The sequence below is a fragment of the Blastocystis sp. subtype 4 genome (assembly GCF_000743755.1).
Source record: "Blastocystis sp. subtype 4 strain WR1 chromosome Unknown seqid_0234, whole genome shotgun sequence".
NCBI lineage: Eukaryota > Bigyra > Opalinata > Blastocystidae > Blastocystis > Blastocystis sp. subtype 4.
Window position 1 is genome coordinate 900 of NW_014569313.1, and position 15,974 is coordinate 16,873.

The 15,974-nt window shown below is 39.5% G+C and overlaps 8 protein-coding genes across 8 annotated transcripts; 5 read left to right on the plus strand and 3 right to left on the minus strand.

The window, feature by feature from the left end:
• Nucleotides 1-875: 875 nt before the first annotated feature.
• JH06_3534 (hypothetical protein) lies at nucleotides 876-1,770 on the plus strand (the record flags this gene model as incomplete). Its single annotated transcript, XM_014670743.1, has 7 exons — nucleotides 876-996; nucleotides 1,028-1,146; nucleotides 1,178-1,225; nucleotides 1,256-1,291; nucleotides 1,322-1,366; nucleotides 1,396-1,586; nucleotides 1,608-1,770. 7 exons carry the CDS (start codon nucleotides 876-878, stop codon nucleotides 1,768-1,770), a joined length of 723 nt encoding a protein of 240 aa, XP_014526229.1.
• Nucleotides 1,771-1,814: 44 nt separating this feature from the next.
• JH06_3535 (hypothetical protein) lies at nucleotides 1,815-3,103 on the plus strand (the record flags this gene model as incomplete). The annotated part of the gene is made up of 6 exons (XM_014670744.1): nucleotides 1,815-1,885; nucleotides 1,916-2,193; nucleotides 2,224-2,329; nucleotides 2,360-2,484; nucleotides 2,514-2,797; nucleotides 2,828-3,103. 6 exons carry the CDS (start codon nucleotides 1,815-1,817, stop codon nucleotides 3,101-3,103), a joined length of 1,140 nt encoding a protein of 379 aa, XP_014526230.1.
• Nucleotides 3,104-3,866: 763 nt separating this feature from the next.
• Nucleotides 3,867-4,978, plus strand: JH06_3536 (hypothetical protein; the record flags this gene model as incomplete). The annotated part of the gene is made up of 6 exons (XM_014670745.1): nucleotides 3,867-4,307; nucleotides 4,338-4,415; nucleotides 4,444-4,714; nucleotides 4,745-4,798; nucleotides 4,829-4,900; nucleotides 4,932-4,978. The coding sequence occupies 6 exons, from the start codon at nucleotides 3,867-3,869 to the stop codon at nucleotides 4,976-4,978; spliced, it is 963 nt and encodes a 320-aa protein (XP_014526231.1).
• A 147-nt stretch (nucleotides 4,979-5,125) lies between these two features.
• Nucleotides 5,126-6,117, plus strand: JH06_3537 (peflin-like protein; the record flags this gene model as incomplete). Its single annotated transcript, XM_014670746.1, has 6 exons — nucleotides 5,126-5,191; nucleotides 5,222-5,249; nucleotides 5,281-5,569; nucleotides 5,600-5,765; nucleotides 5,797-5,876; nucleotides 5,907-6,117. 6 exons carry the CDS (start codon nucleotides 5,126-5,128, stop codon nucleotides 6,115-6,117), a joined length of 840 nt encoding a protein of 279 aa, XP_014526232.1.
• JH06_3538 (hypothetical protein) lies at nucleotides 6,008-8,794 on the minus strand (the record flags this gene model as incomplete). The annotated part of the gene is made up of 2 exons (XM_014670747.1): nucleotides 6,008-8,290; nucleotides 8,333-8,794. 2 exons carry the CDS (start codon nucleotides 8,792-8,794, stop codon nucleotides 6,008-6,010), a joined length of 2,745 nt encoding a protein of 914 aa, XP_014526233.1.
• Nucleotides 8,795-8,896: 102 nt separating this feature from the next.
• JH06_3539 (hypothetical protein) lies at nucleotides 8,897-10,256 on the minus strand (the record flags this gene model as incomplete). The annotated part of the gene is made up of 9 exons (XM_014670748.1): nucleotides 8,897-8,935; nucleotides 9,002-9,154; nucleotides 9,187-9,264; nucleotides 9,295-9,450; nucleotides 9,483-9,676; nucleotides 9,707-9,839; nucleotides 9,871-10,080; nucleotides 10,111-10,205; nucleotides 10,235-10,256. 9 exons carry the CDS (start codon nucleotides 10,254-10,256, stop codon nucleotides 8,897-8,899), a joined length of 1,080 nt encoding a protein of 359 aa, XP_014526234.1.
• Nucleotides 10,257-11,751: 1,495 nt separating this feature from the next.
• On the plus strand, nucleotides 11,752-15,516 carry JH06_3540 (phosphatidylinositol-4-phosphate-5-kinase; the record flags this gene model as incomplete). The annotated part of the gene is made up of 13 exons (XM_014670749.1): nucleotides 11,752-11,802; nucleotides 11,832-11,987; nucleotides 12,016-12,090; nucleotides 12,122-12,401; nucleotides 12,432-12,526; nucleotides 12,557-13,989; nucleotides 14,018-14,240; nucleotides 14,272-14,931; nucleotides 14,962-15,095; nucleotides 15,128-15,172; nucleotides 15,204-15,284; nucleotides 15,315-15,423; nucleotides 15,454-15,516. 13 exons carry the CDS (start codon nucleotides 11,752-11,754, stop codon nucleotides 15,514-15,516), a joined length of 3,405 nt encoding a protein of 1,134 aa, XP_014526235.1.
• A 36-nt stretch (nucleotides 15,517-15,552) lies between these two features.
• Nucleotides 15,553-15,962, minus strand: JH06_5935 (NADH dehydrogenase subunit I; the record flags this gene model as incomplete). Its single annotated transcript, XM_014670750.1, has 3 exons — nucleotides 15,553-15,795; nucleotides 15,826-15,886; nucleotides 15,916-15,962. The coding sequence occupies 3 exons, from the start codon at nucleotides 15,960-15,962 to the stop codon at nucleotides 15,553-15,555; spliced, it is 351 nt and encodes a 116-aa protein (XP_014526236.1).
• Between the last annotated feature and the right edge of the window lie 12 nt (nucleotides 15,963-15,974).

Sequence of the window (15,974 nt, forward strand, 5' to 3'; positions counted from 1 at the left end):
AGAACGTAGTATTAGCCGAACCAAATGGATTCCTTGCTTTGAAAATGAACTCAGTTTCAGGAATCACTTCTCTTATATATCCAGTTATAACTCCATAAGAAATATAAAGTTCGGAAGGAAGAGAAGGAGATACACTCCATTCAACTCTCTCTCCATCACTTTTCAAATATAGTTTTTCAATAAAAGTATATCCAGCCAATTCTATTCTGGTTAATACTTCTCCTACCTCATTCTCAATCCATACTCGTGTTGGGGCATTAAAGTTATCTATACATCATTTCTAGATATAATTGAGTGCGTGGGGATCTAGCAAGAGCAAAATTTGCAACAGTACAGAATAGAATGAGTTCTATTGATGAGCGGATGTGTAATGAGTATACTAAATGAAATACCTATGTTCATTTTGAAAACAAATGTGGATCCTGGAAACTCATATGCTGACTGAAGTTTCAAAGAAAGTTCCCTATATTATTTGAATGAACTCGTCATCATTTCCAAATTCCCGTTATTTCGTTTCCTTTGAATCGTCATCTTCAAATCCCTTGATTACAAATCCATAATCAGTGGTGAGTTAGTCAATGATGTTGCCTATTCATACAGATTAGAAGACGGATTAGATGTTTCACTATATACATCTGTTCATTATTCATTCTAGTGTTTTGGCATTTTTGCATTCAATTCATTTGCTTATTTTAATATCATTGAGGCAGAAACCATAGATTCAAACGAATAGTCGTTTATCTGTTCAAATCTCACTGGCGCAATAAGAGGCTAAGGAATCGGAACTATTCTTGCACTTCCCACAATCGTTTGTCAGAATCAAATCACCAGTTCTACTGGTTAGAAGGGAGTTAGGTATTTAGAATAATTATACAATGGCAGGCCAGACAAGTGACAGTTATATTGGCAAGATTGTATCACTCATTTCTACGGCAAGCATTCGCTATGAGGGAACGATCCAATCTATTGATAACGACAAGATCACACTGAAAAATGGTATTTGAACGGGTCTGTTAGTGATTAATAGTGCGTATTTTTGGAACAGAGGATCGTAAATGTGAAGTCTTTATAGGAATGCTCAATGACATCAGACCTCTTATTTCGTTTAATAGGTCAGGAATTAGTTCAATTCGTATCATTTCTAATGTAGTTTTTGGAATACGGAGTTTGAGCATAGTATTCATTCTTTGATCCGAGTATTGTGAGTGGAGGAGAGGATTTAGTGGTATATTAGAGTTTGTTCACTTACCTTTAGGGAGAACAGCAGACAGCACCTCAACAGAGAAGAATGGTATAATTTTATTTGTTGTTTCATTTGAAGTTCGATTATGACACTATGAATACCCAAAGAACCAATAATCCACGAGTATGCACATTGTTCCTTTTTTATTATAGCGTCATGGCAAATTCACTCCAATGGGATACGAAGATGAGTTGGAGGAGCCAATAACAAATGACTTTGATTTTGAGGAATCCAACAAATTGTTTGATAAGGATGAAGATGTTGTTGATACTGCTTCTCCTGCGTATCGGAAGGAAGATTTCTTTGATACGCTCCAGGATTCTAGCAAGGAAAAGTCGATATCGTAGAAGAGTGTTAGATGTAGAGGAGTAGAAGGAGGTAATCGTTACCGTGGAAAGGATGCAGAGACCTTTGGGCAGAAGTCATTGAATGAGCGTTACCGACAGAACCGTGGTCGGTATTACCGTGGATCCTTCAGAGGACGTCGTGGAGGATACAGGGCCAATCGCACAGGGGAAGGATTCTGAGTGTCTATTAAGTACTGAACGTTGTTTGTTTCTAATTTCGCTCCATGGGGATTCGGAAACTGAAAAAGTTTATTACAGAGGCTCCCTCTCTTCATTCTACTCTTGTTGATACAACGTAACACAATAACAGAGGCATGAGGAATAGATGTGAATCTGCTTGTGTTGTCATTGATGGAATGTCTTTATTTTATTCATTGGCCAAAAATATTATTAGAAAAGGAGTACCGTGTATGTTTTCGTATCCAGAAGTACGAAAGGAGGTCTTTAAGTTCATGGATTACTTGACCGCCAAGAATATTGTTGTGAAATGTGTTTGTCTTGATGCTCTCTTTGATCCCGATAAGATCTCTGAGTATGGAAAACGAGTGTATGAACGGGGTCAGGACATTCAAGTTGCATGGAACAGCTATTTTCGACACAGACGTAACCATTATCGTCGAATCTGATGTCTAGCCTACGAGACTCTCACCTTCACTACATCTATTATGATTATTCAAGCTATTGAAGAGTATTCCCATGGATCGGTAGTATTCAAAACTGGTGGAGTAGATCCAGATCGGTTGAACTAGATTTCTTTCCTCATTCTTAGTGATGTTGCTCGGTATTGCTTACAGTATGATGCTTATGCTGTCACCAATGATTCGGATTTCTTTGTTTATAAGATTCCTGGTGTAATTGATCTGGATGATCTTTTATCTGCCTATCAAAATGAAAGTAGATACAATATGTGGATATCGATATAGCTCTCACATTGGTTCAGAAATCAGTTCGTGTTTACACATTATCCAGAATCCTCGATCATTATAAACTCAATTACGAGCAATACCTCTTTTGTTTAATAACAAAGGGCAATGATTTTGTTCCTACTACGCTTGTTTCTCAGGCTTTAGTTGGAAAGAATCATGGTTATCAATTTCGTGGTCTTTTTGTAGATGTGAAGAGAAAGATGCCTTCTGATAAACGAGAAGACTTCGCATTACTATATGAGAAGTGCAATAATAATCGAAGGAAGCTGAATGCTCATACTGTATTTATTTATTATCGTTCTTATGGATAGTATCTCCACGTTGCAGAGAAATACGATGTAAAAAGATACCCAGAGAATCCTCTATGTTTCTTTGGTGATGATATTTTGACAACCAATTTTGCGTTATCAGAATCTATCATTCAAACGCTTTTGAAATTGCAAAGTCCATACACTTCTGCTCAACTCAATGTCATCTTCAATAATTTCTATGTTCTCCCTCCCTTGTATTTATCTGGAATTCGAAAAAATGTTATAAAATATACAGAGAAATGTCTACATGCATTTTCAGAGCTCATTACCGTCTGATTTACTTAGGATTCTCATTTCTAGGGAAACAAGCAATTTCATGTTGTAGTCATTCATGAAATGAATGGAGATCGAGTAAACACAATACAAGTCCCTCAACCTTGTAATTATCACCAATTGCTTACACGACTCAATAACACGGTGAATATTCGTTTATATCCAGTGACTGAACGCAAAAGAATACTGATGCAACTGATCCCCTCATTGAAAACGATTTCATTGAATTCTATTCCAGACCTTGATTTGTTGTTTGCATGTTGCTTAGGGTAGTTTAGTAGTGTTACTGTCAGTGTAGATGGGTACAAGGAATCCTTCGTGTAGTTCTTCCTAAAGATTGCCGTTTCTGGATGAGTATTCTCATTCGAAGCTTTTTCCACCACTCAGAAATGCATGGAACAGTCGAAGAGGGAGCATTCCATTGTAAAGATAAGATTCGACGTACTGCTATTATGATGCACTCTTTGTTCTCAGTTCTGTTTTGTTGTTCTTTTAATCCTAGATGGCCGTGAATTTGTGTATGTCATTCTTTTGTTATCTTGACCTGCCCTCCGATCCTTCGTTTCTTCACGTATGTGCAACATCCGTTGTCTCATTTATAGAATTGTTGTTGCCATTGTACGATATTCTACGCCTCTATAGACGTCACTTCAGAGATCCAATCAGAGACAGAAGAACTTTTTCTTTCTCTTTTTTGCAAGTGAAATGTTTGTTGATTCAAATATTAAACCGGCATTTCGGATTACGGTATTCTGTCAAATACAGTATGACTGAGGAAGACACGATCAAGCAGGGATCTCCCAGTTTTCTGGACAAGCTGTATACTATCTTGGAGGAAGAATCTCCTCACATCATTTCGTGGAACGGAGAAGGAGATACTTTTATCATCTTTTCACCAGAACTTTTCTCTCAAAAGGTGATGAGCAAGTATTTCAAATCTACCAAGTTCAATAGTTTTGTGCGCCAGTTGAACTTTTATGGTTTTAAAAAGACGACTCGAGACCCATCGTCTGATGATAAATCCCTTTCAAGTCGGTTCTGGGAATTTCGGCATCCCCAGTTTTTGCGTGGAAGAAGAGATTTATTGTGCAAAATTCATCGGAAACAAATTGGAGATGGTGATATTGACACCGAATCACGGTTTCGAGAATTAGAACGGGAAGTGCAGTATTTGTATCAAATTGTTTCGGAACTGAGTCATTGGAAGGTAAGAACCCCTATTTGGTAATTATTGTAGTTGGAAGTGTGTACACGGTATCCAGGATTAGTGACAGAAGGGATCATAGATCAACTAAAACAGCAATCTATGGACTATGTATTGATTCTGTTGTTTTGTGAGTTAGATGACAAAGGAACCAGTATCTATGATGGATCCTCAAATGAAGCAATGGTCTTCCGCTATGGTCCAGCGAGGTATCCAGTACCAGCAGACTCAACAGCAAATCCCTATGGCAATGTCCAATACGCTTCCCATCAACAGTGATGCTCTTCCCTCCATGACACTACAGCCCAAGCAAACACAGAACATGTACATGGACGAGACGATGCTTCCTCCTCATTCAAGTATAATGCGTGGCGGAAATCCAGATGGTAATATTCAAATCACGAAGCGACGTTGGCCTGATGATTGAAGTTGATGTATAGGGAAAAATCCTGCCTATTCAATGACTTCTACTTCCAATGACTTGGGTCTTTCGGGTAAGAGTTTGATTCTTAGGTAAGCTATAGAAGAAGATCAAGTTGGAATTGATTCGTCAGCAATCTCATTACCTATTCCAGATGGAATGCCAAATAATCCCAGTTCGATTTCATTCTCTTTCTTCATGTGTAGTGTCTATTTACTCCCAAGATTATTATCCACCTCAGAATTATCGCTAATCTGATTTGTTTGTTTGATTACTATTATGAGTTATTTCATTAGGATTCGACAGTTATTGCGATACGGTGTATTACTGTACGCGACTCTCGTTTATTTCCCGTTATTATGGAACTAGCTTTTCATATCCACAGTATATTCTTTTTTTCATGCTAGTTAATTGCCCACATTGCATGAGACCATTGAATATCAATGGTGCGATTGGTACTTTCACGGTATCTTCTTTTTTGGAATATGAAGTGTAGTGTCCGTATTGCCAGCGACAATCCCAAGGTGAGTTTGAGACAATGCATATAAGAAGTAGTTAATGGAAGCCAAGTCATTCCTCTTGGATTTGGAGGTCCTCAATCCACTCCCTTGAATCCATCAGTGTACTCGAATCCCTCTCCTGCGGTAAATCCGTCTGTGTATTCTAATCCTTCCCCTGCAATGAATCCAGCTATGTACTCTAATCCTTCCCCTGCGATGCGATATGGTCAGCAGCCCTGTCCTGTTCCTAGTCCATATGGCGGAGGTGCCTATGGTGGTACTCCTTGTCCAATTCCTCCAGTAGATCCTGTCACTTCAGCTTTCCAGATGGCATCAGGAGGCCAGTAAGTGTTGAGTAAACAAATAATGTAAAGGAATGCAATTAACGTTAATGGTCTCCGTGTTGCATTGCAACAACTTGGTATTCAGTTGTCGGTGGAGATTTGCAACCAACTCTTTTTGAAGCATGATGCAGATAGAAGTGGAAGCATTCAACTGAACGAATTCCGAAGTATTCAGCAAGAGGTCAATCAATGGGTGGTAGGTATCTCAGCGTGTTTCTTACTTCTAGTCTGTCTTCAATAGTTTGGATACTGATCATTCAGGAAAAATGGAATATGGCGAGTTTGTAGATGCAATGCGCAATCTCAAGTATACGTGGTTGGGATATGTAATGATTAGTTTCAATATCGCTGATAATATGCTTCCTGTCGTGTTCAACAACATGGATAATCTTCATAATGGATACATAGATCTTAATGGATTTATCAAAGTTGTTTCAATCATTCAAGTTTTACAAATGAAAATGGCTTATTATGATCCTCAACAGAAGGGAACAATAAACGTTGATTTGAATGGTATCTTGGACATTGTGATGGCGTTACCGTTGTAATAGTATTTCCTTGTTTGTTTACAATGAACTTCAAACAAACACATGAATTGTATATATAAACAATACCATTTAAATTAAACGTTGCTATTGCCATATCTAATGGATGCATTGTTACAGCTTGAAGATTTCCTAATGAAGCAGCTCGGAATCCTTCCAGTGTTCGAATCGATTGAATCTTGGTTCCTCGATCACTCATCAATACAACTTCAGAATTCAAACTTGTTGCCACCATAGTAGGGAGAGAAGGATGGACTTGGAGATTACTCATATACTCCGTTACAAATAACGAGCTGATCTCATGATTAACACGCAAATCAATCGTAAGAGCATTTCCTGCAAAATCTCCAAGAATAATGGAATTCTCATCTTTTATTGCCATACTCACAATACGATTATTTGAGCTTACAGAATATTCAAACACATTGGATACTTCCTTGCATCGTGTATCCATGCTGATTACGTGACCATCATACAGTCCGCAATAATGCATGAATTCCCCGTGGGATTTCACTGACACAACAGTTGCCATGAATCCAGTCTCCTTACAACATACCAACCTCTCCTGATCCATGTCCCACACTTTGACCAGTTGTGTGGATCCTGCACATGCCAACAACCCAGTGGATTGAGCCCAATCCATCACTACGGTGGGTGACGAGGTTGTAGGCCGATCTTTGGCAAAGACCGGAAAAGCAAGGAAGGAGGAGATCATGCGAGGCTGACGCTTCTGATCGAGAGAAGGAATATCCCACACATACACACTGCCCTTCTGAGTGGCTTCTACAAGTAAAGCTGATGAACTTGGGTTGATCCATGTCAGATCAGTTGAAGGAGCGTCCAACTTGGTGTCAATGGAATAGATCTGACGTTTCTCTTCATAATCATAAATCATCACAGTACTGTTGACACCAACAGCCAGAGTACTATAGAATGGATGGAAACTAAGACAATGAATCGTACTGCCATTTGTATGGAAAACATCCTTCTGGGTTAAATGATGAACTTGCTTGAATTGGGCAACAGATTGTAAGAGAGAATACTCTGCTAGTGAACTTCCAGTGACAGTTTCATCGAATCGATTTCTCGATTCTTGGGATCTCTTTGATGGAGCGATTGGTAACTGTTTCACGAATCCATTGATACACCACTCCACAAATGTTTCTGGTAACCCAACCAATCCTAACTGCACTTCCAGCCATGAGTCGATATGAGAGGATGTCTCTGGAGTGCTGGCTCCCTGGGCAGTCAATTGCAAGTTGCTGAAGGAAGGAGTCGTTGCAATAGCTGCCGGGATCAGACTTGTCATTCGAGCACTTGAACGACCTGAACGAGAACGAGACGTTGAGCCAGAGCCAGTGGAGATGGTTGGTAATGATGCACCTGTAGTGATCGCAGGAACTGAAGTAGCAGTATGAGATCGCCGTGAGGTTGTGAGAAAAGGAAGAGACGTATCTCCTAGAGTAGGAGAGGATTGTGAGGATCCTTCTGGAGTCATTGTTGGTATTCCCAAGGAAGCAGGACGATGCAGGGAACCACGTTGTTGACCCATCTGTAACAGAGAAGAGAAATCGAATATGGAAGGAGTTACAGGCAGTGATTCAGCATTCTTCAAATTGTCGACATTCTTACACACAACATTCACATAGTGACCAGCAGCCTTCCGAATAGCAAGATGAGGTTCAGCATCCCTTAGAGAGAGGAACATTATCCAGTACTTCATATAAAACTGATTATGATGATCACTTGATCGATGAGACCCATCCGAATCGACATGGTCCAACAGAGTATCCACATCCAACTGATTCTTCAACACACGATCAACAAAGCATATCATATGAGCCAGGTGGTTACCTTGACAAAACACTTTCAGAATTAGACGTAATAACTCACGACGAACCAATACAGAACACTCTCGATTCATTAGAATGCGTTTACTCACATTCTCAAGTAAGTCCTGATCATGGCGCAACGACACATCACGTTGTTCAATCATGATTTCAATTCCTTCACGTGTCATGTATTCATGAATACTCCCTGTGGTGACTGTAGACTCTGTGAATCCATATCCAACGAATGATTGAAGGAACAGTAAAGCAGCTGCTCGGACTTCAGGTTGAAAATCAGTTAACAACTTGAGCAAGTCACTGAAAGCAGAATCATGGTAGAAATAATCCTTCAAATCATTACATTCACAACATAATAGAGAAAGTAACACACATGTCCAACAACGTAACTGCCAACAACCGGATTTGAGGTATTTCTTAATCAGTTGAGGAACTCCACTTTCTCGACATTTGACTTTGGCTAAATCATTTTCATGACAAGCAATACACAGAATATACTCAACTCGAGTGATGTCTTGCTCAGTAGGTTCAGGGTCTGCATCTGCTCGAAGAAACGACAGTAGAAAAGTGAACAGATTCTGGATCAAATCCTCATGAACACGATAGTCAAATGATACGATACAAACCCACAGTCGGAGCAATGAAGCACGATGATGTCGTTGCGCTCTAAATGATATCCTTTTTAAGGATGCGAAGTTGATAGAGGTGAGAATGGCAAGAACAGCATCATAACTCCGTTCAGCAAAGTCAGCCAGCAGATCGATTACGTTAATGGACTCTTGAAGAGATACTTGCTGTGTCATCTCATCACTGTTTAGAAGTTGGGCCAACATTGGAAAATACTCTGGTATCTCACGAACATGCTGTGAAGTACAGATCTGAGTATTATCTGTTTAGTAATCCTTACAAATGAATAGAGTTCCTGAAGAACAGATCTAAAGAATGTCGTATGAAATGTGAATGTCTTGTGAGTACTATGAGAAATATTAGAACCTAGTAATTCATTGTGAACCATCATACCAACCTGAAGAAGGATTTACTGTTAGCTTTGACACCTGTCGGATATGTGAATAGGGTTCAGTTGATTCTTCACTTTTCATACTCTCAGAAACTCCATCAATCTGCATACTAATCGATCGTTTTTGACTCTGAGCAAACTGACGTAGGAAATCTTCAATCACAGCATCCCACATCTACTCCCTCAGCTTTCTGAATCAACTCATACCTTCCACAACTGATGACCTGACATGTCTTGAAAGCATGGCTTGCTTACAGGATGACAGTTAAAGAAACTCATAACACGCTTCAATTCAATTTGCAAACCTGAACCTACTTGAGCCAATAGGAAGTTACGAAACAGACTCGCAACCATTTCATCTGTTTTGAAGAGAAGTTTGTAAGTATCTAAATCACACTGATTCCATGCTATACAATCAGTAATACAATCATAAACCATTCGTAACTTTCCCCGCGGTAATTCTCGGTCATACTAATTATTCAAAATTCATCTTTAATTATTACCGAACCACCTTCTAATCGATATGCAAAATCTTCTTCAATTGTTTCCTCATCAATAATGTCTTGTGTAAGATTAAATGGCTGAATGTGACGCATGTGTAAATACCATCGGATGCTAGTACGAAGTGGATCTGTTAAGCATGCTGTAAACAGATCTGCAGGAAAATCTGAATGAACTGGAAGTGTTTCAAGAGTATCTTACAATCATACAGAGAAATCACATTTACCACAAGCACCGAGAAAATACACATCTGATGTCTCATCTTCAATAGTGTCAGTATTCAGTTCCATAAGATGGTTTAAAAGACAACCAGCATTATTACAGTCCATTACATAGAGAGTAGGTGTCTTAATCCAGGACTATTCGGTTAAAACAAAACCTAGATAATACATGGATGACAGAAATAGGAACTGGTTTGTATTTATCGTACCGTTTGTTGAATACCCAAATTTCACCCAAATCCGTAGGAGTGGGTACTCCATGACCATTATAGTGAAAAATTACACGATTCTGTGTAGCTTTGTCGCTGCTGGCACGGATTTCTTCACATGCAGCTTCCACATTGGTTAGAGATGGATCTAGCAAGTGTTTGGTGTGTAGCTTCATGTTATTCGATTCAATCAACTAAACTCCACTACTTGACCGAAGTTGATTCTCATACTGTTTTTGAAGGGTTAGAGCAATATACCGAAAAGCATTCTTTTTCTGACTGAGACTGTTTAAATCTAAATGAAATAGTCTTAACGAAACCTACTTATCCAACATTCATCACCCATACCACAAGCATATGTAGAATCCTCCGGTATCTGATCAAAGTTAAGACATAGAACCAAAATGATATCCTGCGTTTTCACCTAGAAGTCACTTTCACTCCTCAAGTTGACTTTCCGACGAATTCTCCACGAAGAAACGGACTCTGCTGGAAATGAAAGCGGCAAGCTGCATGACCCAATTACTGTTTCATCGTACCGACTTCCATCAAGAAATCTATCTCTATCATCAAGGATAGTAACATTTACTTCTTCTCTGCGTTCTTTTTCGATGTGCCACACTGAAAGGAGTCTTCATCCAGACCTAGTCTTGTTCTACAATAAACAATCACTTGAAAGAGTACCTTGATCGTTTCAGAAGGACTGTAGGACACATCGTGAAATCAACGATGAAACTACAATGCTGACTAATAGATGATTGAGAGATATCTCAAGAAAGGGGGCTTTTTTGGGAATACCAGATTTCGTTAATGATACCTTATAACATTTATGTTCAAAAGTCAACAAATGCAAAAGAAACAACCTATTGTAACAATGCAACATCCAATTGGAGGTGACTAGTATGAGGTCAAATGCAATATGCTAGGATAGTGGCTGATCATTTTATAAACCCAAACAGATCATTATTCCCTTCTAGAAACCTCCATTCTTCCATCTCCCTCATTTCTCCATTTCTTCAACAACTTTCGTTTTTGCTTCATTTCTCATTCCCAGAACCATGCAACAAGGTGAAATAAGCATAAATCGTATCTGATTTGATTACTCATATGATAATCAATAACTACGATCACTGTACATTTTCCAGAAATAATCGAAACCTCCACAACTCAAATCGACATCATGATAACTCTAACTGAAGGAGTCGCCACATTCTTCAGGTAAGTGGAGTATGAGCATGATTCTCCGTAGTGTTATCTCTTTAGTGATGTGTTTGATTGTTATGATTCTCTACTGGTTTTATCCGGGGACTCGCGTCCATCCAAATCAGATTTTGATCCATCATGCGTAGAATCCTCTCCCTCACCTGATCTACTAGATTCGCTGATTTTATATTTGCAGCTTCATTCCTAATAAGTGTGCATTTAGAACTCTCTGGAGATGCCACTTGTTCGTCTTCTCTAGGTCATGTTGCTAGTTTCTTGACACAGTATTCTCTAATGGCGTCAGAAATTAGTTATTTGTGTCTGGCCGTTGACGGATTGATTTCTGTGAGCCGTCCATTTACAAACACAAATGCGCGCTATTCCGTGTAGTAGAACTCCTTGGAGATGAATTGTAGCTATGGCATCACCCTTCACACCGTTGGAATACTTTCAGCCTTTTTACTTATGTGGTGTGGCAAAAACGGCAAGCATGTAATCAACATCTGCTGGATTCAGAGTAAATCAACATTTGTCAACTTGTAGTACCGTTTCCCTCATTCGATTGTAGAGCCTCTTGGGAATTCCTTTATATCTGGGTAATTCTGATCTACTGTATTTCGACAGTACTTCTCATCATTATGTCAAATTGTCTAAAGCGTCTCCCCATCTATGAGGAGAATCTCCTTCAGGTTTGTCTTGTCATTGTCTTTCATTCTAGGATCGAGCCAAGATCCTAGAGAAGATGATGTTCTACATCTTCATATATATCAATAATGGCCTTTGTACTGGCTTGTTCTACTATCTCAACGAAATCATTAATCGTGATCTCCCTTCCTGGGACCCAAAGTTCATTACGTCGCGTGTACTGGGGATTGTAGGTATTTCGAATGAGTCTTATTCAGCTTTTCTACATCATTCTTACATCGCGAGGTCTTCTCACCTCTGTGATCTTTTTGGATAATGTGAAAGAGATGTTTGTAAGAATTTGTGTTATTTTGTGAATTCCAGACCGAACGGAGTTTTTTCCGGAATCGCGACACAGTATGGTATAGAGAAGTCCAACCTCTACTGAATACTATGATTCGTCGTCAGCTTCTGGATATCTTCTCACGAGGCGTACGTAAGTCAATTGAGAAGAGTGGCATTTTGGATAACAATGAGAAGATGTTCAATGCTGTGGACGGAATGTATCGAAATATACGAACAGATGATCGATACTACACAAAAGATGACAATCAGGTAGAGATTGAATCTTCATTGTGTGGAGATCAGGAACGAAATGGAGATGGTATCTGATATTGTGATGAATCATGAATAGTTGTTCAATTTGTTGAGTATTGTCCTACTGTATTCTCCTATTTGCGATATCTCTCTGGAGTACGGAACCGCGATTATATTGATGAATTGTCGGGAGTAAATTTGAGTCATAATTCTAATCATTAGTTATCTGATTGTTCTTGTTCTGAAGGCAGTTCTGGTTCTCTATTTGTAAATAGTCGAAACCAAAGGTTTATCATAAAATTTGTGAACCAATCAGAATTCAGTGTCTTAAAATGCATTCTGAAGGATTTGACGGAGTATCTTACTAAGCAGCAAAGTGAACCAACTGATCCTTATTCGGATACCAATATTGCCTCTGAAGTTCAGTTACCTGAGGATGATATGAGAGAATCGGATGGAGAAGTTTTATCTTCAGTTCCCGCTCCTTTGACTACTGCTCGTTCCCTGCAGTATCCTCCTCAGAATGAAGATGAGATCATTCTATCTTCTGAAGTAACTGATCTGAGTCCTCCTCCTACACAATCGTTTTTACAACGCTTGATTCATCGACAGCAACGCTCACCTTCCAGTCCTGTTACTTCTCCACGAGACCATGTTGATATGATGCGTCACTCCATGTCTACCCAAGGAATTCGGTACCAATCATCCATCCAGTCAGAAGATCCTCATGCTCCTTTGTTAGCTTCAGAATACACATCAGATCTGGTTGGTGACTCATCTGTTCCTATCTCTGTTTCAACTCCAACAGGAGCGCGAGAGGAGCTTATGACTCGACATGATGTGATTCGGTCATGCAACTCTCTATTGGAACCCTCTCATACTCGTCAAAGCAGTATTGCTGATAGTGAAGACACACATTTTCCACTCTCTGAGAGCGTACGACAGAATCTCAGTCAACGTAGTTGTGTGTCCCAGCAATCTCATGAAGACTCCAGTCAGCCTAGTATTTCTCCCAACCCTCAGCAACTCGATTCGACATTCCTTCAGCCTACTCACATTCTCTCTTCATCTCGTTCCCCAGGTGACCCTCCGGTTTCTTCGTATCATCCAACACCGCGTCAAGGATCCCAAGTGTCAGCTCAACCATTAGTGTCTGAATATGGACATGAAGTGATGGGGAGTTTTCTGAATAGATACTATGGGATGTACTCTCTTGAAGTATTTGGTCAGAAATTGTTCTTTGTTGTGATGGAGAATATTCTACCACGATGTGGTGTAACCGATGTATACGATTTAAAAGGAAGTTGGATTGATCGAAATCCCCGTGAATATCATTATGGGCAAGTTCTCACCTGTATGTATTGTAATACGTCCTTCCGATTTGGTAAGATTCGCTATGGCTTATTACTCATAGGACGAGATGAACAATGTAATATGTCTCCTTATAACAAACACGATGTTGCTACCACAAAGAAGGATAACTCATATCGATCACGTGTGATTGTAGATAAGGAAGTGAATCAGCAGATTTCAAATCGATTACGAGAAGATGTGGAGTTTCTGAGTGATCATGGTTTAATGGACTATTCAGTTCTTATCGGGATCACAAATGTTCAACATGTTGTAAGAGATGAGTCAAGATTCTGTTTCCCAAAGTAGGATGCACTGACTAATGAGATAAAGCCCTAGTAATGATTTGAACTATCAAGCTGCTTACAAGACTCGAGTTATTGAAGGTCCTGGCTTATTCTATTTAGGAATAATCGACTATTTACAGAAGTACACATTTTCGAAGAAAATTGAACGATTGTGGAAACGATTTGTTATGGGATTGGATAAACAGGGTATTTCAGATGTTCCCCCGCGGGAATACCGAGATCGTATGATTGAACGTGTTATTGGTAAAGTACAAAATCGTTATGATTTTTGACAATTAGTTATTCATTGAATTTGATGAAGTATGGTATGCAAATATGATGGGTGTGAGTCCTTTTGAGGGTTATGGTTACAGTGGTCAAGAGTATCAGTACATTGAAGATTTAGATCAGCAAGAACTCACAGATCGCTCCTCTACATTTGTCTCAACAGGATCCAAGGCCAGAGCGCATTCAACCCCTCAGGCATCACGATCCAATAGCATTGCTCTGGGTGCTACCTCAAGTCTCTCAGGGAAGAATGATTCAATTCGTTCATATGCTCATACAAAGAGTGTCTTGGTGGTTGATAATCCCTCAGCTCCTGCTCTGGATATTCATGTGGTCACACGAGCTCAGACAATGGATCCATCTCCTTCTGTTAACTTACACAAGAATCCTCAATACATGAGTGATACGAATCTGCAGGCTATGGATCTTGCTCATGGCCCAGGATTCAATACGGAGTATATGATCAATCCTTCTACCAATTCTCTACTCCATTCTTCTTCCTCTCGTTATGGACATACTCCAACAAGTACTAGGAGTAGTGAGTCACAACATGAACGACCTGTTTCAAGTTTATCTACACATCAGGAAAGCGTCTCTGATAAAGATACACATGATTTGGCGACAATTGAAGAAGCCGGAAGCATGCCCGATGTGTTCATGCAGCGTAGTGTGGTGTGATGTCTTTTGTGTTTTGTCTTTTAGGATGGCGCTTTTCTGCTGTTGTTTGTTATTGTCACAGATATGAATTCAACTCAGGAAGTTGAGGAACGAAAAGTCTACATCAGTAATCTTATTGAGATTCAAAGAAGGTTTATTGATTTATCTGAGACACTTCGGTAAGACTTGGATGGAATTCTATTATGGATAGAGAAAATAGTCTTGAACATGACATGATTCGAGTAGCAAATATAATGTAGTAATTTGGCCAGACCCTTGATAGGAAGAAATGAGATCAGCGGAATGATTCAAACACTTCAGGAAGATCCCTTCCCTTTTAATTATGCAATTCCAGATTCACTATTGAAGTAGAAGTCGTTGCAGATGTACGATGTTAGATGGCTCGATAAACCTGACACCAATAATCCAGATGAGTATATAAATCAATGTTTAGATATGTGTGAACGGTTCAATCGATCCTATCAACTCCGAAGAGGAGCTATCACTGTACGTAGTAGTGTGCAATCTTTCTGTTAGTACCTTGTGAAGAAACTAGAGACTGATTTAGCTGTTTACCTTACCTGTCGTGTTTTTGCATAGAAACGAACAAACAGCCGAAAAGAAGGTGATTTACGTTTATCGATACATGATATCAGTGGCAATATTCATCGCAAGAAGAGGTTCCCACACGTCTCCATTGTGCAGCAATTTGGCTTTGTCATACATCAATTCTTCACGAGACTCTGTAGCGAACTCTAGAAGAGGGTTCTCCACAATAGCATCCACAGGACAAGCTTCTTGACAGAAACCACAGAAGATGCAGCGTGACTCATCTAGATCATAACGAGTGGTTCGACGGAGTCCATCTGGACGCACTTCCTATCTCTCAACTTCCACTAAAATAACTACAGCTTCAATGTTGATGACCTGAGAAGGACAAATAGCCTCGCACAGTCTGCAAGCAATGCATCTGATATGAAATGAAACAATCAAAACTACCTCTCTTCTCCACTAGGATAACGTCGCAGACAATGTTCACCTCTCATTCGAGGAGAGAT